General features: G+C 43.7%; 1 protein-coding gene, 1 non-coding gene and 1 pseudogene across 2 annotated transcripts in view; 2 read left to right on the forward strand and 1 right to left on the reverse strand.

Annotated features, from left to right (window-relative positions):
- Positions 1-10684, forward strand: part of LOC109888548 (transmembrane 6 superfamily member 1-like) — a 52928-nt pseudogene extending 42244 nt beyond the window's left edge.
- Positions 10685-12846: 2162 nt separating this feature from the next.
- On the reverse strand, positions 12847-12919 carry trnaa-agc (transfer RNA alanine (anticodon AGC)). The gene has a single exon. It is a non-coding gene; the product is annotated as a tRNA-Ala (tRNA).
- A 452-nt stretch (positions 12920-13371) lies between these two features.
- LOC109888619 (hyaluronan and proteoglycan link protein 4-like) overlaps positions 13372-26140 on the forward strand; it is a 33319-nt gene continuing 20550 nt past the window's right edge. The window contains exons 1-2 of the mRNA XM_020479778.2: positions 13372-13566; positions 18757-18877. Of these exons, the coding sequence (XP_020335367.1) occupies positions 13564-13566; positions 18757-18877 (124 nt within the window). The 5' untranslated portion in view covers positions 13372-13563. The remainder of the gene's footprint in view (positions 13567-18756; positions 18878-26140) is intronic.

Consider the following 26140-nt stretch of genomic DNA (forward strand, 5'->3'; position numbering starts at 1 on the left):
TCAGACACAGCTAGAACATCTGGGTTGGCAGAGTGTGCTAAAGCAGTGAATAGAACAAACTTAGGGAGGAGGCTTCTAATGTTAACATGCATGAAACCAAGGCTATTACGGTTACAGAAGTCGTCAAAAGAGAGCGCCTGGGGAATAGGAGTGGAGCTAGGCACTGCAGGGCCTGGATTCACCTCTACATCGCCAGATGAACATAGGAGGAGTAGAATAAGGGTACGGCTAAAAGCTATGAGAATTGGTCGTTTAGAACGTCTGGAACATAGAGTAAAAGGAGGTTTCTGGGGGCGATAAAATAGCAAGGTATAATGTACAGACAAAGGTATGGTAGGATGTGAATACAGTGGAGGTAAACCTAGGTATTGAGTGATGAAGAGAGAGATATTGTCTCTAGAAACATAATTGAAACCAGGAGATGTCATTGCATGTGTGGGTGGTGGAACTAATAGGTTGGATAAGGTATAGTGAGCAGGACTAGAGGCTCTACAGTGAAATAAGCCAATAAACACTAACCAGAACCGCAATGGACAAGACATATTGACATTAAGGAGAGGCATGCTTAGTCGAGTGATCAAAAGGGTCCAGTGAGTGCCTAGCCTTGCACGTCCTGTGCCAGCCCTGCTCTCAGGCTCTCCAGTACACCTTCACGCGCCAGGCTTCCTGTGCGTGTCCTCGGCCCAGTACCACCATTGCCAGCACCACGCACCAGGCCTTCAGTGCGCCTCACCTGTTCAGCGCTGCCAGAGCCTTCCTCCTCTCCAGCGCTGCCGGATCCTCACGCCTGTTTAGAGCAGCCAGAGCCTTTCTCCTCTCCTGCGCTGCCGGAGTCTCCCGCCTGTCCAGCGCAGCCAGAGCCTTCCTCCTCTACAGCGCTGCTGGAGTCTCCCGCCTGTTTAGCGCTGCCAGAGCCTTCCTCCTCTACAGCGCTGCTGGAGTCTCCTGCCTGTTCAGCGCAGCCGGAGCTGTCAGTCTGCATGGAGCAGCCAGAGCTGTCAGTCTGCATGGAGCAGCCAGAGATGTCAGTCTGCATGGAGCAGCAAGAGATGTCAGTCTGCATGGAGCAGCCAGAGCTGTCAGTCTGCATGGAGCAGCCAGAACTGTCAGTCTGCATGGAGCAGCCAGAGATGTCAGTCTGCATGGAGCAGCCAGAGCTGTCAGTCTGCATGGAGCAGCCAGAGCTGCCAGTCTGCATGGAGCAGCCAGAGCTGCCAGTCTGCATGGAGCAGCCAGAGATGTCAGTCTGCATGGAGCAGCCAGAGCTGTCAGTCTGCATGGAGCAGCCAGAGCTGCCAGTCTGCATGGAGCAGCCAGAGCTGCCAGTCTGCATGGAGCAGCCAGAGCTGCCAGTCTGCATGGAGCAGCCAGAGTGTTAGTCTGCATGGAGCAGCCAGAAATGCCAGTCTGCATGGAGCAGCCAGAAATGCCAGTCTGCATGGAGCAGCCAGAGCTGCCAGTCTGCAAGGAGCTGCCAGTCTGCAAGAAGCTTCCAGATCTGCCAGTCAGCCAGACTCTTCCAGATCTGCCAGTCAGCCAGACTCTTCCAGATCTGCCAGTCAGCCAGACTCTTCCAGATCTGCCAGTCAGCCAGACTCTTCCAGATCTGCCAGTCAGCCAGACTCTTCCAGATCCGCCAGACTCTTCCAGATCCGCCAGTCAGCCAGACTCTTCCAGATCCGCCAGTCAGCCAGACTCTTCCAGATCCGCCAGTCAACCAGACTCTTCCAGATCCGCCAGTCAACCAGACTCTTCCAGATCCGCCAGCCAGCCAGGATCTGCCGAGCTTCCCCTCAGTGCCGAGCTTCCCCTCAGTGCCGAGCTTCCCCTCAGTGCCGAGCTTCCCCTCAGTGCCGAGCTTTCCCCTCAGTGCCGAGCTACTCCTCAGTCCCGAGCTACTCCTCAGTCCCGAGCTGCCCCTCAGTCCAGTGGGGTTCTGGGTGAGGACTACTAGGCCATGGTCGGCGGCGAGGGTAGACTATCCTAGGACGCGAAGGGGAGGAACTAAGACATTGATAGAGTGGGGTCCATGTCCTGCGCCGGAGCCGCCACCATGGACAGACACCCACCCGGACCCTCCCTATTGTTTTGATGTGCGTCCGGGAGTCTGCACCTTAGGGGGGGGGGGTTCTGTCACGCCCTGGTCGAAGTATATTATGTTTGTCTTCATTTATTTGGTCAGGCCAGGGTGTGACATGGGTTATTGTGGTGCGTTTTTGTCTTGGGGTTTTGTGGGGTGTCTAGCATAGTCTATGGCTGCCTGAGGCGGTTCTCAATCAAAGTCAGGTGATTATCGTTGTCTCTGATTGGGGACCATATTTAGGTAGCCTGGGTTTCACTGTGTGTTTGTGGGTGATTGTTCCTGTCTCTGTGTTTGTTGTCACAAGATAGGCTGTATAGGTTCACGGTCCGTTTGTTTTGTATATTTAAGTTATTTCATGTATAGTTCATTTTTCATTAAAGAACATGAGTAACCACCACGCTGCATTTTGGTCCGCTTCTCCTTCTACAGACGAACGTCATTACAAAATGGGTGATTTAACAAGCGCATGCGCGAAAAAAGCACTGTCGTTGCACCAATGTGTAGCTAACCATAAACATCAACGCCTTTCTTAAAATCAATACACAAGTATATAGTATTTTTAAACCTGCATATTTAGTGAATATTGCCCGCAAACATTAATTTATTTTAACTAGGGAAATTGCGCGTTCTGTGCAACAGAGTCAGGGTATATGCAGCATTTTGGGCTGCCTAGCTCGTTGTGAACTGCGAAGACTATTTCTTCCTAACAAAAACAGCAAACTTCGCCAAACGGGGGATGATTTAACAAAAGCGCATTTGTGAAAAAAGCATAATCATTGTACCTAACCATAAACATCAATGCCTTTCTTAAAATCAATACACAGAAGTATATATTTTTAAACCTGCATATTTAGTTAAAATAAATTCATGTTAGCAGGCAATATTAAACTAGGGAAATTGTGTCACTTCTCTTGCGTTCATTGCACACAGAGTCAGGGTATATGCAACAGTTTGGGCCGCCTGGCTCGTTGCGAACTAATTTGCCAGAATTTTACGTAATTATGACATAACATTGAAGGTTATGCAATGAAACAGGAATTTTTAGACTTATGGATGCCACCCGTTAGATAAAATACGGAACGGTTCCGTATTCCACTGAAAGAATAAACGTTTTATTTTTGAAATGACAGTTTCCGGATTTGACCATATTAATGACCTAAGGCTAGTATTTCTGTGTGTTATTATGTTATAATTAAGTCTATGATTTGATAGAGCAGTCTGACTGAGCGGTGGTAGGCAGCAGCAGGCTCGTAAGCATTTATTCAAACAGCACTTTCGTGCGTTTGCCAGCAGCTCTTCGCTGTGCTTCAAGCATTGCGCTGTTTATGACTTCAAGCCTATCAACTCCGAGATTAGGCTGGTGTAACCGATGTGAAATGGCTAGCTAGTTAGCGGGATGCGCGCTAATAGCGTTTCAAACGTCACTCGCTCTGAGACTTGGAGTAGTTGCTCCCCTTGCACTGCAAGGGCCACGGCTATTGTGGAGTGATGGGTAACGATGCTTCGAGGGTGGCTATTGTCGATGTGTTCCTGGTTCAAGCCCAGGTAGGGGCGAGGAGAGGGACGGAAGCTATACTGTTACACTGGCAATACTAAAGTGCCTATAAGAACATCCAATAGTCAATGGTATATGAAATATAAATGGTATAGAGAGAAATAGTCGTATAATTCCTATAATAACAACAACCTAAAACTTCTTACCTGGGAATATTGAAGACTCATGTTAAAAAGAACCACCAGCTTTCATATGTTCTCATGTTCTGAGCAAGGAACTTAAACGTTAGCTTTTTTACATGGCACATATTACACTTTTACTTCTCCAACACTTTGTTTTTGCATTATTTAAACTAAATTGAACATGCTTCATTATTTATTTGAGGCTAAATTGATTTGATTGATGTATTATATTAAGTTCAAATGAAAGTGTTCATTCAGTATTGTTGTAATTGTCATTATCACAAATTAATGACCAATCAGTATCGGCTTTTTTTGGCCCTCTAATAATCAGTATCGGTATCGGCGTTGAAAAATAATAATCGGTCGACCTCTTCTGTACCGGTACTGTCAAGAATCCCGCCTAAGATGGTGCCTCTTCCTGTTCGGGCTGAGCTCGGCGGCGGTCGTCGTTGCCGGCCTACTAGCTGCCACCGATCCCCTTTTCAGTTTCAGTTAGTTTTGTCTGATTAGTTTCACCTGTTTCTTCTTTGGGTTTAGTTTTGGGCTATTTAAACCCAGTTTTCTGTTCATGTTGTGTGGATTATTGTGGATTCCGTTTTTCCCGACAGTTTTGTCCTGTTTGTTGGACTGGGTATTTATGCGCCCTTGTGTGTGGCGTGACCGTTACTCTGTTCTTGGAATAAAGATCCACGTTTTGAACTACCCTGCTCTCTGCGCCTGACTCCTCCACCCACTACTCCTAGAAGCCTTTACAGGTAACCCCTGTACCCCCAGACTTGAATAGGTTGAATTACTTTAGAGTGACTAGAGCCTGTGTACATTATGCTCAGCATTAGTTTCAAGTTTTATTAGTCGTATGTAAGGGATACAGATGGTTTACACTGTTCAAAGAAATTCTTACTTGCAGGTTTCTTCTTGACAATGCAACAACAATAAGAAATAATAAAAGATAAGAATATGAACATAAAGTAAATGGATCAGTAGATTAGAATAGTGAAAGTATAGCTCCCAGTGCTACCACTATCGCAAGTTCTCATATAAACATTTTATTATATCCAGCCTTAATAAGGTCTCTTCATGGTGTCCGTGTTCATAATAATAACCAGTCAGCCCCATCCTACGGAGACCTATTTCCTGTCATCAGGAGGTTGAATTTCCTCTCCATGCTGGACAGAGGCAGTCATCAAACAAGAAGCAGTGATCAAAGGCCAGTACTGTATAGACTCATCTGCAGTCCCTACTATATCCCTCTCAACCCGGGGGAAGGCCTGCCTCGGGGATTCAGCATTTCTAATCACCAGAGTCTTCTCTCTGAGGTTGTGCTGTACTGTACATCGCTAGCTGCAGATAATAATGGCTGTTGTACTGGCTCAAAGTAGAGTAAAGTATGAGATTTAAAGCTAATAAATCAAACCTTTTGTGTGAGAACACTTGAAAATCAACACTTGAAAATCAGCGGTCAGCTGTAAATAAATGTATTGGCTAGTTATGAGAGTGAACAAGAATTACACTAGCATGTGGACACCCCTTCAAATGAGTGGATTTGGCTATTTCAGCCACACTTCGTTGCGGACAGGTGTGTAAAATCAGGCACACAGCCATGCAATCTCCATAGACAAACATTGGCAGTAGAATGGCACGTACTGAAGAGCTCAGTGACTTTCAACATGGCACCATCATAGGATGCCACCTTTACAAGTCAGTTCATCACATGTCTACCCTGGTCAACTGTAAGTGCTGTTATTGTGAAGTGGAAACATCTAGGAGCAACAATGGCTCAGGCGCAAAGTGGTAGGCCACACAAGTAACACTCACTACCGAGTTCCAAACTGCCTTTGGAAGCAGCGTCAGCACAATAACTGTTAATCGGGAGCTTCATGAAATGGGTTTCCATGGCCGAGCAGCCGCGCACAAGCCTAAGATCACCATGTGCAGTGCCAAGTGTCGGCTGGAGTGGTGTAAAGCACGCCGCCATTGGAACAGTGGGAGCGAGCTCTCTGGAGTGATGAATTACGCTTCACAATCTGGCAGTCCGTCGGCCGAATCTGGGTTTGGCGGATGCCAGCTGAAAGCTACCTACCCCAATGCATAGTGCCAACTGTAACGTTTGGTGGAGGAGGAATTAATGGTCTGGGTCTGTTTTTCAAGGTTCAGGCTCCTTTGTTTCAGTGAAGGGAAATCTTAACGCTACAGCATACAATGACATTCTAGACAATTCTGTTGCTTCCAAATTTGTGGCAACAGTTTGGGGAAGGCCCTTTCCTATTTCAGCATGACATTTCCCCCGTGCACAAAGTGAGGTCCATACAGAAATGGTTTGTTGAGATCATTGTGGAAGTTGAACTTGACTGCTCAATCTCATCGAACACCTTTGGGATGAATTGGAATGCCAACTGCGAGCCATGCCTAATCGCCCAACATCAGTGCCTGATTTCACCAATGCTCTTGTGGCTAAAATGGAAGCAAGTCCCCACAGCAATGTTCCAACATCTAGTGGAAAGCCTTCCCAGAAGAGTGGAGGCTGTTATAGCAGCAAAGTTTTTTTGGAATGGGATGTTTGATGAGCAGGTGTCCACATATTTTTGCCATATTTGTGTATGTTAGTTACAGCTAGGGATTCAACACCAATATGTGTTCTATTGGGAAGTGAGTAGTAGTATTTGTCTGACAATGGATCTTCCCAAAAATATTTGCTGAGTGACATGACTGAATAACCCAAAACCTTTGTTTGGAATAACCACAAACGTTCCTCTCTCGCACACAGTGCCAGTGGGCCCACATCGGGACATCCCTCCCCCCACGTACTGTGGTCCCATTCCAGATCCCAGGCAAGGCCTTCCTGGCTGTTCTTGCAGCCAACCTACTGTATGGTGTATGTTTCATGATTAACGACTCATGGTGTAATTGTAACAACATACAAGAACTCAAGTCCTTTTGTTCACCTGACCTAGAATTCCTCACAATCAAATTCCGACCGTATTATCTCCCAAGAGAACTCTCCTCGGTTATCGTCACAGCCTTGTATATCGGATACCAAGACGGCCATCAAGGAACTTCACTGGACTTTATGCAAACTGGAAACCATATATCCTGAGGCTGCATTTACTGTAGCTGAGGACTTTAACAAAGCTAATTTGAGAACTATCGCCCCATAGCACTCACTGCTGTCATCATGAGGTGCTTTGAGAGACTAGTCAGGGATCATATCACTTTCAACCTACCTATCACCCTAGACCCACTCCAATTTGCTTACCACTCCAATAGGTCCACAGATGATGCAATCGCCATCACACTGCACCCTGCCCTATCCTATCAGGACAAGAGGAATACCTATGTAATAATGCTGTTCATTGACTTTAGCTCAGCATTCAACACCATAGCACCCTCCAAACTAATCATTACGCTTGAGACCCTGGGTCTCAACCCCGCCCTGTGCAACTGGGTCCTGGACTTCCTGATGGGCTGCCCCCAGGTGGGGATGTTTGGAAACAACATCTCCAATCCGCTGATCCTCAACACTGGGGCCCCTCAAGGGTACGTTCTCAGCCCCCTCCTGTACTCCCTGTTCACCCACGACTGCGTGGCTGTGCACGCCTCCAACTCAATCATCAAGTTTGCAGACGACACTACAGTGGAAGGCTTGATTACCAACAACAACGAGACAGGCTACTGGGAGGAGGTGATGGCCCTCGGAGTGTGGTGTCAGGAAAATAACCTCTCACTCAATGTCAGCAAAACAAAGGATTGTGGACTTCAGAAAATAGCAGAGGGAAAAGGTGGCTTCAAGTTCCTGAAGCTTCAAGTTCCTGACGATCTGAAATGGTCCACCCACACAGACAGTGTTGGGAAGAATGCACAATAGCACCTCTTCAACCTCAGAAGGCTGAAGAAATATGTCTTGGCCCCTAAAATTCAGAAACTTTTACAGATGCACAAATGAGAGGATCTTGTCAGGCTGTATTACCGCCTGCAACCTCAGGGCTCTCCAGAGGGTGGTGCAGTCTGCCCAACGCGTCACCGGGGGCAAACTACCTGCCCTCCAGGACACATACAGCACCCGATGTCACAGGAAGGCCCAAAAGATCATCAAGGATATCATCCACCCGAGCCACAGCCTGTACAAACCTGTTAAATAGTCATCACTAGCCGACTACCACCCGGTTACGCAAACTTGCACCTTAGCAGCGGCTGCCCTATATACATAGACTTGGACTCACTGACGACATTAATAATGGAACACTTGTCACTTTAATAACGTTTAAATTATTTTTACATACCGCTTTACTCATCTCATATGTATGTACTATATTATATTCTACTGTATTTTAGTCAATGTCATTCCGACATTGCTCGATCTAAAATTTATATATTTCTTAATTCCATTCCTTTACTTTTAGATTTGTGTGTATTGTTGTGAATTGTTAGATACTACTGCACTGTTGGAGCTAGGAACACAAGTAATTCGCTACACCCGCAATAACATCTGCTAAAAATGTTATCCATTTGAAACAGTTATTCTAGTGTCAAGATGTACTACAAAGTGTAAATAGGATAATTTTGTTCATAAAATCAGTCTTTGGAACATCCGTGCGTCACAAATGGAGGTAAATTTTAAATGGAAAGTTGCCCACTAACATGGGATTGATTGCTTTCTATCCAATAGCATAGACATTGAGACAAAACTGCCCATATTTTTTACTTGCGAAATACTACACCAAACAACTTAGTTATATGTAAAATTGTGCAACTTAAACATCCTCTACAAAAATGTCAAAATAAATGAGAGATTTCTTGAGTTATCTGAGATTCTGGGGATTTTGTGGAAGTGAAATAAGATTCCGTGTCTACAGTGTCTCATGGGGGACAAACGTCATTCACCAAACGCAGAATCAATTAGGCAGCATATGTCCAAGACTAAAATGTTTCTAATGAGCAGAATCGCCCAATCGGCATGTCCACTGGCTCTTTAAGTGAGACTGCTTATCACAGTGTCACCTATAGGCCAGTTGGTGCAATCGGTGCAAAATGTTTTTTTATAAGAATATAAGAATATGATATATAAGAAATGTTTCACATCTTCGATGTGAATACCTAAATATGGGTGAAGTAGGCAAAAATGTCCTTTTTCGGGACATCAGACCTGCTTAATTCTCACTTGAAACATAGTTTTTGTGTTTAATAGGCTAAATTACACATTCGGTTAACATCTGACTCCAGTGATCTGTTCTGCAATTTGGAGTTTATGACATTTCAGATTTAGATATCATTTTTCACTAAGTAGTTTTGAGGTAGTGAACAATTTTTTTCTAAGTAACTTTAGTTAAGTAAAACCATTTTTCTTAAGGGTGGCTTTAGTGTAGCTTAACTTATTCTTGTGAGAAGTAATTGTGACGACCCTCCCTGCCGAATTCTTTCTCTTTGCTCTTGTTTTCCTTAATAGGATGTCGGCGGGCGGAGCTGGGAGGGTCGTCAGCGACATGGGACACACCTGGGCTCGGGTGTGTCCCAGGATAAATACACCTCTTCCCCATTCATTGAGGAGACTCTCTCCATGCAGACAAACTGTTAGATTTTGGTTGTGGCATTTTTGTGGCTGGTTTGTTTGTTTGTTTGTTTGTTTGTTTGTTTGTTTGTTTGTTTGTTTGTTTGTTTGTTTGTTTACTTGCTTGCTTGCTTGGGCACCTTTCAACACCCCTCATTATCACATTTAACCACTCACTTACACTACTGATTACTGACTACACACACCATTGTTATTTGTATCTACGTTACTTCAGTTAATAAATATGTTTTTGTTATTCCTAATCTCCACGTTGTCTCCCTTTTTGTTATGGACTTTGAGCCGGTTCGTGGCATAATTGGTAGCTCAGAGTAGCTTCCCCAACACCGACGAAGAGAAATATGTGTATCATACAGGACATCATATTTTTCTTAGGCCGGGGACCCCTCCATTGCACTATACTGCAGAGGCAGAGAGTGGGACTGAAACAGGCTCCACTTTCCCCACAGCCGTTAGTTCATACAAACACAGAGCTGTTGGCAAACAAACCATTTTCTCCCCTTTTCATTAGAAACAAATGCGGCAGCCTGGTACGGTATGAAGAAATACCACCTAAATAACTCACTCCAGTGTGTCATCCTTAGACTCACACACACGCACATATACACACACACGCCATAAACATACACACAGGCTAATCTAATTCATTCTCCTTCAGCAGCTTTACATGCTGATGTATGGTAATGAAGAAGGAAACGCCCTGCTTGCACATGTAGTCTGTGTGACAGACCTTCTATATGAAATCCGGCCCCTTTCACAACAGCTCCATCCATATGATGGAAGTGGAGGAGCCACTGGGAATACGTGCAGATGTCTGCTCAGCTGTGCAGCCTGAGACCCCAGGAGAGTTGCGATCTGCCTTTAGCTCGATTGCTGAACACTGCAGCTACATACGACACAAGCAGCCCAATTCTGATGTTCTTTCCACTAATTGGTCTTTTGATTAATCACATCAGATCTTCTTACATGACATATTTTTCAGATCTGATCTGATTGGTCAAAAGACCAATTAGTGGAAAAAACATCAGAATTGGGCTGCCTGTATCAACACAGCCTACAGCAATTCATACTTTGCTGGCAGACTGAGGCAGTATCAATATTAGTGGGTGTGAAGCAGACAGAGGGCATGATGGTCAGATGATGTAAGCTGCAGGGGTGTAGTGCTGCTGGAGCACGGAGGAGCAGCACTCCCTCAATTATTTTCAATTTGAGAATACATGTATTCCATGAAAAACAATAGAATGAAAATCCAAATAAATATGTATAGCCCTCTAGAGGTAGTTAAATGATGGTTTCTTCCCTGTCTATTCTCTGGCAGTGGCGAGAATGATGAAGAACTAATGGCTGCGTGTGTGCACTGTTGAAGCACGTCAAAGGCTTGATCACTTTGGCCAATCAGAATGCTGAAAAAATATCTATATTCACTGTGTCTGCCTGGGTGTTCATAAAACTTCATGGACCCCTTTTGAGCAGGAGAACCCAGAAGGATATGTGACCACTTGGTTACAGCGACACAGTTCTGCCGAGGAAACTCAAACCAGAGTGGCCACTGCAAAGCCCAAGGAGCCTGATCCTCTCTGGAAGTTGCTGTAGCCCTGCTTGGGATGTTTATCCTACATTGGCTATTGGTTGAGACACAGGGCCCTCTAGCTTGGTATTTCAGGGTGGGCAATTGAAAATGGTCAAGTTAAAGGTAATAATGCATTTAGGTTATAGTTTATTGATATGTGTGAATACACTATGTCAAAAGCTTGATTTTTATGGCTGTTTTAATTTCCTGCAATTCTATGTAGTAATGATTTATTTTCACTACTTTTATTCTGTAATATGCTATATTGTAACCACGTGTTCAAGCTAATCAAATCAAACTGTATTTATGATACAGTGTGTAAGCTTAGCTACACAATGAAATGCCTATTCACAATAAGGCTCTCCTGCAAACAGTGTAATGATTTTTTATACTTAACCTTTATTTAACTAGGCAAGTCATATGTATTTGTATATACATTAGGCTATGGCCTACAAATAACTAGTGCAAATTATTTTGTTTGTTCTCGAACTGGCCGAATGGCAGAGCCATCCTTCAGCACCACATGTTGGTTCAACTTCTTTCACATCATTAAGCGATCCTGGCACAAAATGACATCTCATCAACATCTGTTGCCTACACCTAATAGTCATACTCATTACTTATTATTACAAATACAATATTATCACCTCTCAGAATGTTACTTGTTTAGTAAAGTTAGATTAAAGCTGAATCAATGTTTCGCAAGATCACATCATGATTCATTTGCATTTTAAATAAAATAAAACCGTTTTTGTCACATGCGCCGAATACAACAGGTGTAGACTTTACCGTGAAATGCTGAATACAACAGGTGTAGACTTTACCGTGAAATGCTGAATACAACAGGTGTAGACTTTACCGTGAAATGCTGAATACAACAGGTGTAGACTTTACCGTGAAATGCTGAATACAACAGGTGTAGACTTTACCGTGAAATGCTGAATACAACAGGTGTAGACTTTACCGTGAAATGCTGAATACAACAGGTGTAGACTTTACCGTGAAATGCTAACATACAAGCCCTTCCCAACGATACAGAGTTTAAAAAGAATAATATAAATAAAATAGTAACACAAGAGGAATACAAAATAAAATACAAACGAAAAATACAAACGAATGGAGAATCTAATATAATATCATAGCATAGTAGGCCTATAACGTTACTGTTACACAAAAAACACCTAATTTCTCATGAGATTTTAGGATGGTTAGCTGAAACTGAATAGTAAAAAAAAAAGTGGGATGCACCAAAACACAGCAGAGCGTGCCAATGGTAGGATATGCTTTGATCGAAACAAAGGGCTAATAGTTTGTTTACAGCATCTGCAATAGTACTACTTAACTCAGGAAACAGTCATTCAAGAAAATCTAAATTACCATGAAACTGATTGAGATCAATCAAACGATTGGCATGGAGATGCAGTTTGGACGTTTCACTGGTAAAACTTGAATAATTATCATTCACTATTGCCAGTGATGAAGGCCTATTTTGAAATGAGGTAGCCTATGCCCAATATGGTGTTTGACGTTATTAAAAATATTACATTAGATTTAGACAATATGTGTGGGAATAGGCAGACGTTGCGATTGGAGTATGCATGTTATGCCTATTATGTAATGGTGGGCTGGCTATTCAATTGGCTACATCTGAGAGTACAAACTTTGATTGATTACATAATTTACATTTTCTGCGTTCATACACCTTAAAAAATAGAACTACACCACTGACTGGTAAACTGGATTCTTTATGGCCTCCTACTGAGACTTGACAGAAATAAAATGTTGCACAATCAAAAGCAATTCCTACTATAGTGTAAATTGGCGTGATCCTGACTTCAGAAACGCCGTAGTCATTCTCAGCAATGCTTTTATAGTTGAAAAGAGCACCATCGTAACAGTAGCCTATACCCTTCTCTCTAGAACACTCTTGAAATGTTAAGGCGAAGAAAAATGATTTGGAGAATGCGGGCATCGATCCCGCTACCTCTCGCATGCTAAGCGAGCGCTCTACCATTTGAGCTAATTCCCCGGTTCGCAAATATGGCTCAGAGTAGGTTCATATAGTATGCAATTAGTATGTCCCTACCAGTGGTTAGTATTTGGTATCCTGCTAAGTTATAGTCTATAATAACTACATGCACACAAATCCACATTGGGTGAAATAGATAATAACATTACATTAGCTACAATTACAATGTTTGCTTTTGGATAACATTGCTAGGCTAAGTTTAATGAGTTTTCGGCGATTGAGTGTAACTATCACTGCATTTCTGAAACATTGTGTACCTGCTGGCACAATTTACCATGTCAATGTGACAGCAAATGCAACATTGTAGCACTGTTGTTCCCTTACGGTACCCTGAATGACAGCCTACATTGTAGTAAGATAGGACAGTGAATTGCTGTGCCACTCTCTGATAGTGATTATCATCATTATACTTAAAATGAGTGAACTGCGGAACAGTCTAACTAGCCCAGTCCTGCCCAGCGTCAGCAGTTCCCCTGCATTGACAAAATGAAACAGCTATAGGGCAGGAGACCGCAAGCTAACTGCAGGATAGAGAGAGAGAGGATGAGTCAAGTACTGCACCATATCATTAAAAGCCCAGCTGGAGCAAACGACATACGGCATATATATCTTCAGACAGACGCAGTATTCTTGAAGAGATAATAATGGTAAGTGGGGGGATGGGTTGCCTCTGTGTCTGCGCATCATGCGGTCTTTTTTATAACTGCATGGGATATTACTGTAGCCTGCAGTAACCTTGAAGAGTTGCTACAGTACTGTAGCCTACTTGCAGTACAGTGCATGATGAGGAGGAGAGAAGGAGACTGGAGTGGCGCATGTAGGGTTATTTGTTCACAATGTGGTCAGCAGCATATTTGCATGTTCCTGTTATAGTCTATCTATATAGACAATTAAAATGTATAATATTGCAGAGGTGCCTAAAAAGGAATGTATTCTGCTGCAATAACAACTCTTTATTACATTCATTATATTATCGTTTACTTTTTTAACATCTAAACATTGGAGGCTCTGTATGACATTGTATCCATATACACAGTACCAGTCAAAAGTTTGGACACACCTACTCATTCCAGGGTTTTTCTTTATTTGGACTATTTTATACATTGTATAATAATAGTGAAGACCTCAAAACTATGAATAAAATAAAATTGTATTGGTCACGGACACATTTTTAGCAGATGTTATTGTGGATGTAGCGAAATGCTTGTGTTCAAATCAAATCAAATGGTATTGTTCACATAGACATGTTTAGCAGATGTTATTGCGGGTTCAGCGAAATGCTTCCTAGCGCAAGTGAGTAGTGTTCCATTATTAAAGTGGCCAGTGATTCAAAGTCTATGTATATAGGGCAGCAGCCTAAGGTGCAGGATTGCATAACCGTGTGGAAGCCGGCTAGTGATGGCTATTTAACAGTCTGATGACCTTAAGATAGAAGCTATTTTTCAGTCTCTCGGTCCCATTTGATGCACCTGTACTGACCTCGCCTTCTGAATGATAGCGGGGAGAACAGGCCGTGGTTCGGGTGGTTGATGTCCTTGATGATCTTTTTGACCTTCCTGTGACATCGGGTGCTCTGCGGTTGCGGACGGTGCAGTTGCTGTACCAGGCAGGATGCAGGATACAGCCCGACAGGATGCTCTCAATTGTGCATCTGTAAACGTTTGTGAGGGTTTTAAGGGCCAAGCCAAATTTCTTCAGCCTACTGAGGTGGAGTTGTTGTTTCCTGTCTTTACCACCTGGGGGTGGCCGTCAGGAAGTCCAGGACCTAGTTGCACAGGGCGGGGTTCAGATCCAGGGCCCCGAGCTTAATGGTGAGCTTGGAGGGTACTATGGTGTTGAATGCTGCACTAAAGTCAATGAACAGCATTCTTGCATTTGTATTCCTGAAGTGGGTCTAGGGTGTCAGGTAAGGTAGAGGCTATATGATCCTTAACTAGCCTCTAAAAGCACTTCATGATGACGGAAGTGAGTGCTACAGGGCGATAGTCATGTAGTTCAGTAACCTTTGCTTTCTTGGGTACAGGAACAATGGTGGACATCTAGAAGCAAGTGAGGACAGCAGACTGGGATAGGGAGAGTTTGACTATATTCGTAAACACTCCAGTCAGCTGGTCTGCGCATGCTCTGAGGACGCGGCTAGGGATGTCGCCTGGGCCGGCAGCCTTGTGAGGGTCAACACGCTTAAATGTCTTATTCGCGTCAGCCACGGAGAAGGAGAGCCCACAGTCCTTGGTAGCAGGCCACATCAGTGGCACTGTGTTATCCTCAAAGCGGGCAAAGAATGTATTAGGTTGACTGGAAGCAAAACGTTGGTGTCCATGACGTGGCTGGCTTTTCCTTTGTAGTATGTGATTGTCTGTAGACCCTGCCAAAAAAATGATTGTGCCTGAGCTGTTGAATTGCAACTCTACTTTGTCTCAGTACTGACGTTTTTCCTGTTTGATTGCCTTATGTAGGATACAACTACACTTTTTGTATTTGACCATATTCCCAGTCCCCTTGCCATGGTTAAATGCAGTGGTTTGCGCTTTCAGTTTTGCGCCAATGCTGCCATCCATCCACGGTTTCTTTTTTGGGAGGTTTTAATAGTCACAGTGGGTACAACATCTCCTATGCACTTCCTGGTGAACTCAGTCACCGTATAACACATATGGAATTATGTAGTAACCAAAAACGTGTTAAACTAATCAAAATATATTTTATATTTGAAAATCTTCTAAGTAGCCACCCTTTGCCTTGATGACAGCTTTGCACACTCTTGGCATTATCTTAACCAGCTTCATATTGTAGTCACCTGGAATGAATTTCAAGGAAAAGGTTAAAAGTTTTTAAAAGTTAATTTGTGTAATTTCCCTTCTTCCCTTCATAATGCGTTGGAACCAATTAGTAGTGTTGTGACAAGATAGCTTTGGTATACAGAAGATAGCCCTATTCGGTAAAAGACCAAGTCCATATTATGGCAAGAACAGCTCAAATAAGCAAAGAGAAATGACAGTCCATCATTACTTTAAGACATGAAGGTCAGTCAAGAATGAACATTTCTTTGAACGTTTCTTCAAGTGCAGTTGCAAAAACCATCAAATGCTATGATGAAATTGGCTCTCATGAGGACCACCACAGGAAAGGACGACCCAGAGTTACCTTTGCAGAGGATAAATTCATTAGATTTACCAGCCTCAGAAATTGCAGCCCAAATGTGACCAACCACCTTGATTCGGTCTTATGTAGCAAAATCTGAACTTGTGTTTATTGGATAAAAGCAGAGACACAGAGCTACAAAATGGAATTGCATACGCTGCATTTGAGGGACAATGGGAAAGTAATTCTGCTTTGAAAGTTGATCAAATTGTAACCTCACTTTTGAGAAAATGGCCTTTGAATGTTTTGGTACCTACTGGAGAGCTCTTCTTTGTCTCCACCCTTTCAGCATCGTTCACACCCTCTTAAGCATTAGCCCCACACATCTCTAAGGGTTTATCCGAGTTCTGTCCTAACAACAGCAGTCAAGCACCCCAGCTAATTGGCTACTGTTAGCTTGCTATCTACTTCCAGACGCAAATGAGAGAACAGCTCACTGACCGTTTTACTCACCCTAGAATAGTGGTTTGGCTGTTTTTATGTTATCCAGAGCGTTGGTGACTGCAACTGTGCTGCTGGCAACAATTTAGGCTTTTTTTGCCAACGTTTACTGACACCGGCCATATTCAATGAGTGTTTACAGTTCGTAAATTTGTCAAGTTATTCTGCACTCTAGCACACTCAGACAAGAGTGCTCTGAAATCGGAGTAGATAGCCAAAGCGAATTTACCAGCTAGGTCTATCAACATTTGTCACAGTGACATTCTATTGAAATGGACACTTCCATAGTGGAGTCTTTTGTTAAGACATGTAGCTAACTAGCTCGCTAAACAATGAACCATAATCCCCAACTCATGACGTTACTACCCTGCATGCATCTGCAAGTAGCTAACCAACCAGGTTCAATGTTGGCTAGCAAACATTAGGCTATAACTAGCAAAGCAAATTTCTGAGATACAAATAATAAGACGATACACATAATGTAAGCTAGTGAGCCAGCCAGCAAATGTTAGCTAAGTAACAGTGCACTTTAACTTGAAAGGAAAACAACTTTGTCAAAATTAGAAACGTGAAATATCTGAAAATGTAGCTACCTAGACTATCTTACCCGTATATCTCATAGATGGATGCTTCTCCCCATCACAGATGCCACTGATTTCAAAAGTTGGTCCTCCAGAAAGTGGAGAGCAATACTTATTTTTTTTTTAAAGCAGTGTTAGACAGGATTAGCTACACATACAGACCAGCTTAAATAGACAGAAGCGTGCTATATGGAATTCCAATCCGAACTCATTTCTCGGCATGTCCAGCTTACTCATTGTCGCAGCCAATCAATCATGGCTAGTGGGGAGGTTGCTCTTTTTTTCCACAGCTAAACCAACTAGGCTCGTAATTTAACAATTTTATTTGTATTTACAGATGACATACAAGTCTGTTATTAAGGCACATAAAAGTTCACATTCCAGAAGGCATTTCTGCTGTTCAGAGGAGACTGCTTGAATCAGGCCTTCTTGGTTGAATTGGTGCAAAGAAACCACTACTAGAGAACACCAATAATAAGAAGAGACTTGCTTGGGTCAAGAAACACAAGCAATGGACTTTAGACTGGTGGAAATCTGTCCTTTGGTATGATGAGTGCAAATTTGTGAGACGCAGAGTAGGTGAATGAATGATCTCCGCATGTGTGGTTCCCACCGTGAAGCATGGAGGAGGTGTGATGGTGTTGGGGTGCTTTGCTGGTTACACTGTCAGTGCTGTATTTAGAATTCAAGGCACACTAAACCAGCATGGCTACCACAGCATTCTGCAGCGATACGCCATCCCATCTGGTATGCACTTAGTGGGATAATAATTTGTTTTCAACAGAACAATGACCCAACACACCTCCAGGCTGTGTAAGGGTTATTTGACCAAGAAGGAGAGTGATGGAGTGCTGCATCAGATGACCTGGCCTCCACAATCACCTGACCTCAACCCAATTGAGATGGTTTGGGATGAGTTTGACCACAGAGTGAAGGAAAAGCAGCCAACAAGTGCTCAGTATATGTGGGAACTCAAGACAGTTGAGAAAGCATTCCAGGTGAAACTGGTTGAGAGAATGCCAAGAGTGTGCAAAGCTGTCATCAAGGCAAAAGGGTGGCTACTTTGAAGAATCTAAATATATATATATTTTTGAGTTTAACACTTTTTTGGTTTCTACATAATTCCAATATTTCATAGTTTTGATGTCTTTATTATTCTACAATGTAGAAAATAGCAAAAATTAAAACCCTTGAATAAGTAGGTGTGTCCAAACTTTTTACTGGTACTGTATGTGTTCTACTGTACAATGAAGTTGAACTAATACTTCACCATATTCCAACCTTAACCTACATACAGGCTTAAATGCCCCCTTGGTCAAACCAATTGGACTAACTAATTGTGTAATACCATTTCTGAATTACTTAATTGAGCAGCTTCATCACTTCGCTCTTTCTCCTGGGGTTATAATTTATTGCCAAGTCCGGTGACGTTAGAAGCCCTATTCCTGAATTGCTATATCACATGGTGTAATGCTCTCTCTTACCACTGCATAATATAGCACATGATGTTCAGTTGCAGAATTGCTCATTAGTCATGTCCTAAACAAGATAGGAGTTGGTCCATCCTCCATGTTATATAGGTTAGCCATTTCAGGCCTTAGGAATGCCTAGCAGCACCATTGGGCACCACCATAACTCAAATTCAAATGTGTCCCTCTCTCCCTGCCTCCCTTGCAGCACTCCTCACAGCCCCTGTTCCTGGGGACAGTGACCTGCGTGGTCCTAACCTTTGTCCTCTCTGTGACCTCCCTCCCTGCCGATGCTGAGAAGGGAAGGAGGAAAGTTGTTCATGTACTGGGTAAGATCTCTGACTTTGTCTCTATCCCCATCCCACACATATTGCTTCACTACATTCTGAGGTACTTAGGCTATAAAAATCCATCTTTCCAGAAGCAAGTCTTTCACCGTTGCCACTTGTTATAGACCCCCTTCAGCCCCCAGCTATGCCCTGGACACCATATGTGAATTGATCACCCCCGCCTCCCCCATCTATATTCAGAGTTCGTACTGTTAGGTAACCTAAGCATGTCCCAGTTTAACACCCTGGCCGTCCTAAGCTAGATGCTCTCAATCTCACACAAATTATCAAGGAACCTACCAGGTACAACCCTAAATCCGTAGCCATGGGCACCCTCATAGATATCCTGACCAACTTGCCCTCTAAATATACCTCTGCTGTCTTCAACCAGGATCTCAGCGATCACTGCCTCATTGCCTGCTTGCGTAATGGGTCCGCGGTCTACCGGCCACCCCTCATCACTGTCAAAAGCTCTCTAAAACACTTCAGCGAGCAGGCCTTTCTAATCAACCTGGCCCGGGTATCCTGGAAGGATATTGACCTCATCCCGTCAGTAGAGGAAGCCTGGTTGCTCTTCAAAGGTGCTTTCCTCTCAATCTTAAATAAGCATGCCCCGTTCAAAAAATGTAGAACTAAGAACAGATATAGCCCTTGGTTCACTCCAGTCTTGACTGCCCTTGACCAGCACAAAAACATCCTGTGGCATTCTGCATTAGCATCGAATAGCCCAGGCGATATGCAACTTTTCAGGGAAGTCAGGAACCAATATAGAAGGCTAGCTTTTTCAAACAGAAATTTTCTTCCTGTAGCACGAATTCCCAAAAAGTGTTGGGAAACTGTAAAGTCCATGGAGAATAAGAGCACCTCCTCCCAGCTGCCCACTGTACTGAGGATAGGAAATACTGTCACCACCGATAAATCTACGATAATCGATCATTTCAATAAGCTTTTTTCCACAGCTGGTCATGCTTACCACCTGGCTACCCCTACCCTGGCCAACATCTCAGCACACCCTGCAGCAACTTGCCCCCCCCCCCCCCCCCCCCCGCCGCTCCTCCTTCACTCAAATCCAGACAGCTGATGTTCTGAAATCTGAGAATCTGGATTCCTACAAATCAGCTGGGCAAGACAATCTGTACCCTCTCCTTCTAAAATTATCAGCCGAAATTGTTGTAACCCCATTACCTGCCTATTCAACCTCTTTCGTATCGTCTGAGATCCCCAAAGATTGGAAAGCTGCTGCGGTAATCCCTCTCTTCAAAGGGGAGACACTCTAGACCCAAACTGTTATAGCCCTATATCCATCCTGCCCTTCTAAAATCTTCGAAGGCCAATTTAATAAAGAGATCACCGACCATTTTGAATCCCACCGTACCTTCTCCAATATGCAGTCTGGTTTCCGAGCTGGTCATGGGTGCACCTCAGCCACGCTCAAGGTCTTAAACCATTTCATAACCACCATCGATAACATACAGTACAGTGCAACCATCTTCATCTACCTGGCCAAGGCTTTCGACTCTGTCAATCAACGCATTATTACGTCAGACTCAATAGCCTTGGCTTCTCAAATGCCTGCCTCACCTGGTTCACTAACTACTTCTCAGATAGAGTTCATTGTGTCAAATCGGAGGGCCTGTTGTCCAGACCTCTGGAAGTCTCTGGGGGTGCCACAGTGTTCAATTCTCGGGCCGACTCTTTTCTCTGTATACATCATTGATGTCGCTCTTGCTGCTGGTGTTTATCTGATCCACCTCTATGTAGACAACACCATTCTGTTTACATCTTGCCCGTCTTTGGACACTGTGCTAACAAACATCCAAATGAGCTTCAGCGCCCTACACTACTTCTGTGGCCTCCAACTGCTTTTAAATGTTAGTAAATCTAAGTGCATACTCTTCAACCGATTGCTGCCCGCACCCTCCCGTCCGACTAGCATCACTACTCCGGACGGTTCTGACTTAGAATATGTGGACAACTACCTGGGTGTCTGGTTAGACTGTAAATTCTCCTTCCAGACTCACATTTAGCATCTCCAATCCAATATGAAATCATGAATCGGCTTCCTATTTTGCAACAAAGCCTCCTTCACTCTTGCCGCCAAACATAGCCTAATAAAACTGACTATCCTACCGATCCTTGACTTTGGCGATGTCATTTATAAAATAGCCCCCATCACTCTACTCAGCAAACTGGATGTAGTCTATCACAGTGCCATCTGTTTTGTCACCAAAGCCCCATATGCTACCCACCACTGCCACCTGTATGCTCTCGTTGGCTTGCCCTCACTACATATCCATCGCCAAACCCACTGGCTCCAGGTAATCTATAAGTCTTTGCTAGGTAAAGCCCTGCCTTATCTCAGCTCACTGGTCACCATAGCAACACCCAACCGTAGCACGCTCTCCAGCAGGTATATTGCACTGGTCATCCCCAAAGCCAACGCTTCCTTTGGCTGCCTTTCCTTACAGTTCTCCGCTGCCAATGACTGGAACGAATTGCAAAAATCACTGAAGCTAGAGTCTTATATCTCCCTCTCTAACTTTAAGCATCAGCTGTGAGCAGCTTACCGATCACTGTACCTGTACACAGTGTCACGAACCGGCTCAAATTTCATAACAAAAAGGGAGACAACGTGGAGCTAAGGAATAACAAAATATATTTATTAACTAAATACAATTAACAATGGTGTGTGTAGTCAGTAATGAGTAGTATAAGTGAGTGGTGGCATGCATTAATGTGATAATGAGGGGTGTTGAAAGGTGCCAACGCAAACAAACAAAAACAGCCACAAAAATGCCACAACCCAAAATCTATCAGTGTCTGCATTGAGAGAGTCTCCTCAATGAATGGAACACACCCAAACCCAGGTGTCCCATTTTGCTGACGACCCTCCCGGCTCCGCCCACCGACATCCTATTAAGGAAAACAAGAGCAAACAAGACAAGACCAGCCTCTGAGTCCACTTGCCCCAGCCAAGCTCATCCTCCGCAGACATCAGCAACCTTTGCGGACAGGAAGCAACCTTTAAGAGGAAAGAAGAAAACGAGACCAGAAGGGAACAGACTGGAGTGACAGAACACGACAATACCAGACACAAAATAACAGTGGTCAGTCACATGGACATTCAGGAACAGGGCGCACGAGAGAACGCGTCAGCAATGACATTATGTCCCCCGGATGTGCCGCACATCGAGATGGAATGCTTGTAAAAAATAAACACCAGCTCATTCTCCTCTGATTAGGACACATCATGGACCTCAAAAAGGTGAGAGGATTATGGTCGGTGTAGACCACAATAGGCACTACTCCCGACCCGACATACACCTCGAAGTATTGTAGCGCCCATATGAGTGCTAGCGTTTCTTTTTCAATGACCGAGTAGTTCAACTGATAATAGTTCAACTTTCTGGAATAGAAAATTACAGGCCTCTCAACCCCAGACACATCTGCTTGCAGCAAAACTGCACATGCCCCCACATGACTAGCATCCACCTGCAAGGTAAATGACAAATCCACACAAGGAGCAGCCAACACTGGAGTTGAGGTAAGCAACCTCTTTGCATCTTCAAAAGCCCGTTGACAACTATAAAACCATACGTAAACAGCCTTAGCTTTCAGCAAATCTGTCAAGGGAGCGACCACAGTAGAGAAAACTACCGTAATAACCAGTCGTTCCTAAGAAACGCATCTGTTACTTTTTAGTAGTTGGTGGTGGAAAAGCATCAATAGCTACAACCTTAGCCTGAACAGGACGCACTTCACCCTGCCCAACCACCTTTCCAAGGTATGTAATGGTCGCCTGAGCAAACTCACATTTAGCCAGATTGATCGTGAGGCGGCCCGCAGCTAGGCTTGAATACAGGACAGATGTTCCTCCCAAGTATCTGCATACAGTGGGGAGAACAAGTATTTGATAACCTACAAAATCGGCAGTGTTTCCTACTTACAAAGCATGTAGAGGTATGTAATTTTTATCATAGGTACACTTCAACTGTGAGAGACGGAATCTAAAACAAAAATCCAGAAAATCACATTGTATGATTTTTAAGTAATTAATTTGCATTTTATTGCATGACGTACGTATTTGATACATCAGAAAAGCAGAACTTAACATTTGGTACAGAAATCTTTGTTTGCAATTACAGAGATCATACGTTTCCTGTAGTTCTTGACCAGGTTTGCACATACTGCAGCAGGGATTTTGGCCCACTCCTCCATACAGACCTTCTCCAGATCCTTCAGGTTTCGGGGCTGTCGCTGGGCAATACGGACTTTCAGCTCCCTCCAAAGATTTTCTATTGGGTTCAGGTCTGGAGACTGGCTAGGCCACTCCAGGACCTTGAGATGCTTCTTATGGAGCCACTCCTTAATTGCCCTGGCTGTGTGTTTTGGGTCGTTGTCATGCTGGAAGACCCAGCCACGACCCATCTTCAATGCTCTTACTGAGGGAAGGAGGTTGTTGGCCAAGATCTCGCGATACATGGCCCCATCCATCCTCCCCTCAATACGGTGCAATCGTCCTGTCCCCTTTACAGAAAAGCATCCCCAAAGAATGATGTTTCCACCTCCATGCTTCACGGTTGGGATGGTGTTCTTGGGTTTGTACTCATCCTTCTTCTTCCACCAAACACGGCGATTGGAGGTTAGACCAAAAAGCTCTATTTTTGTCTCATCAGACCACATGGCCTTCTCCCATTCATCCTCTGGATCATCCAGATGGTCATTGGCAAACATCAGATGGGCCTGGACATGCGCTGGTTTGAGCAGGGGGACCTTGCGTGCGCTGCAGGATTTTAATCCATGTCGGCATAGTGTGTTACTAATGGTTTTCTTTGAGACTGTGGTTCCAGCTCTCTTTAGGTCATTGATCAGGTCCTGCTGTGTAGTTCTGGGCTGATCCCTCACCTTCCTCATGAATTGCAAAAATCGCTGAAGTTGGAGACTTTTATCTCCCTCACCAACTTCAAACATCTGCTATCTGAGCAGCTAACCGATCGCTGCAGCTGTACATAGTCTATTGGTAAATAGCCCACCCATTTTCACCTACCTCATCCCCATACTGTTTTTATTTATTTACTTTTCTGCTCTTTTGCACACCAATATCTCTACCTGTACATGACCATCTGATCATTTATCACTCCAGTGTTAATCTGCAAAATTGTAATTATCCGCCTACCTCCTCATGCCTTTTTGCACACAATGTATATAGTCTCCCCTTTTTTTTCTTTTTTTTCTACTGTGTTATTGACTTGTTAATTGTTTACTCCATGTGTAACTCCGTGTTCTCTGTTCACACTGCTATGCTTTATCTTGGCCAGGTCGCAGTTGCAAATGAGAACTTGTTCTCAACTAGCCTACGTGGTTAAATAAAGGTGAAATAAAATAAATTTAAAAAAAATCATTGATGCCCCACGAGGTGAGATCTTGCATGGAGCCCCAGACCGAGGGCTTCTTCCATTTTCTAATAATTGTGCTAACAGTTGTTGCCTTCTCACCAAGCTGCTTGCCTATTGTCCTGTAGACCATCCCAGCCTTGTGCAGGTCTACAATTTTATCCCTGATGTCCTTACACAGCTCTCTGGTCTTGGCCATTGTGGAGAGGTTGGAGTCTGTTTGATTGAGTGTGTGGACAGGTGTCTTTTATACAGGTAACGTGTTCAAACAGGTGCAGTTAATACAGGTGATGAGTGGAGAACAGGAGGGCTTCTTAAAGAAAACTAACAGGTCTGTGAGAGCTGGAATTCTTACTGGTGTGTCCCATTTCGCTGATGACCCTCCCGGCTCCGCCCATCGACATCCTATTAAGGAAAACAAGAGCAAAGAGAAAGAATCGGCAGACAGAGTGGGAGGGTCGTCACAACAGCCAATCTGTAAATAGCATACCCAACTACCTCATCCCCATATTATTACTTACCCTCTTGCTCTTTTTCACCCCACTGTCTCTACTTGCACATCATCATCTGCACATCTATCAGTCCAGTATTAATGCTAAATTGTAATTATTTCGCCTCTATGGCCTATTTATTGCCTACCTCCCTACTCTTCTACATTTGCACACACTTGTCATGACGTTGCCCTCTTTGGACATTGTTGCAGGAATTAAATTCCTCTGTTTTAATACCCAATCAAAATTAAACACTGTCAATTCATAAGGATTTGTATGACCCTTATTTTATAAAAATGGACAGAGCCCAGTCTTAAAGTCAAACAGCAGATTTTATTCACGAGAGTACTGCTCCTTACACATTTTACCACAGGTTATAAACTGAAAATGACGTCAGCGTTTTCTAAATGTTCCGTCTCTTCTTGACACTGGTAGAAAGGCTCTATAGTTCTCAAGCCTTCCCACCTCGCCTAGAGCCAAGGTCATCCTGTTTAGATAAGCATTCTAGCCAGTCCGGCGATATAGTTCATTCATTTCTACCAAGGAACAGACAGTCATTGTTCTAATTATTGATTATATTTACACACATTATATTCAGTACTAGGATTAAAAAGCAAATTCATACATATACAGTAACATAATAGTATTCTGATTAGTCAGTCGTGATTGAAATGTAGTCATCATTGATGAAAATTCCCTTAACAGACACCGTGAGCACCATCCTCCTACCTCGGCACCATCTCTCTCTGTCTCCTACAACCAGGCTGCTGTGGTCAGAGAGGTCGTAAATCCCTAGGGAAGATCCTGCCTCATGACCAGACAGTATAGAGAGAGAGAGAGTTCATAAAGAGAACAAAGGAATTTCTTCCACCTCACAGAACTGGAGAACCGAACAACATTTATATTCTGGAGAACGTATAAAATATCGGTGAAGAATCCAGCTACGAACTGGTCCGTTTGGTACAATTTTGTGAAACTCATGGGAGACAATACGGCAACATTACCATAACGCTGTTTATACAATAGCCTCAGATATGAGGCTTACATCTAATTGTTGTATAAGATGAATGAGTGAGGATGATACTGTTTGTGAAATTATGTAATGTGATTTTGGACAGTTTAATGAAGGAAACTCCAATTCCCTTTGGAGTTGAACTAAATCAGAGGACCGCCCATGAGCACAGTTATCTGGCATCCTGGGACAGTCCCTTTTCTGCTCTTCCAAATAAAACCCCCACCCGGGTTTTCTATCACCAGACCAGCTTACCTCGATAACGAGAGGGCCAAGGTTTGAGAGGAGACCGAGCTTACCTCAATTATGAGATGGCTAAAGGTTGCAGACCAGCTTACCCAGCTCCACTCACACAGACAGCATCGTG

Source organism: Oncorhynchus kisutch, linkage group LG4 (genome assembly GCF_002021735.2).
Source record: "Oncorhynchus kisutch isolate 150728-3 linkage group LG4, Okis_V2, whole genome shotgun sequence".
Taxonomy (NCBI): Eukaryota; Metazoa; Chordata; class Actinopteri; order Salmoniformes; family Salmonidae; genus Oncorhynchus; species Oncorhynchus kisutch.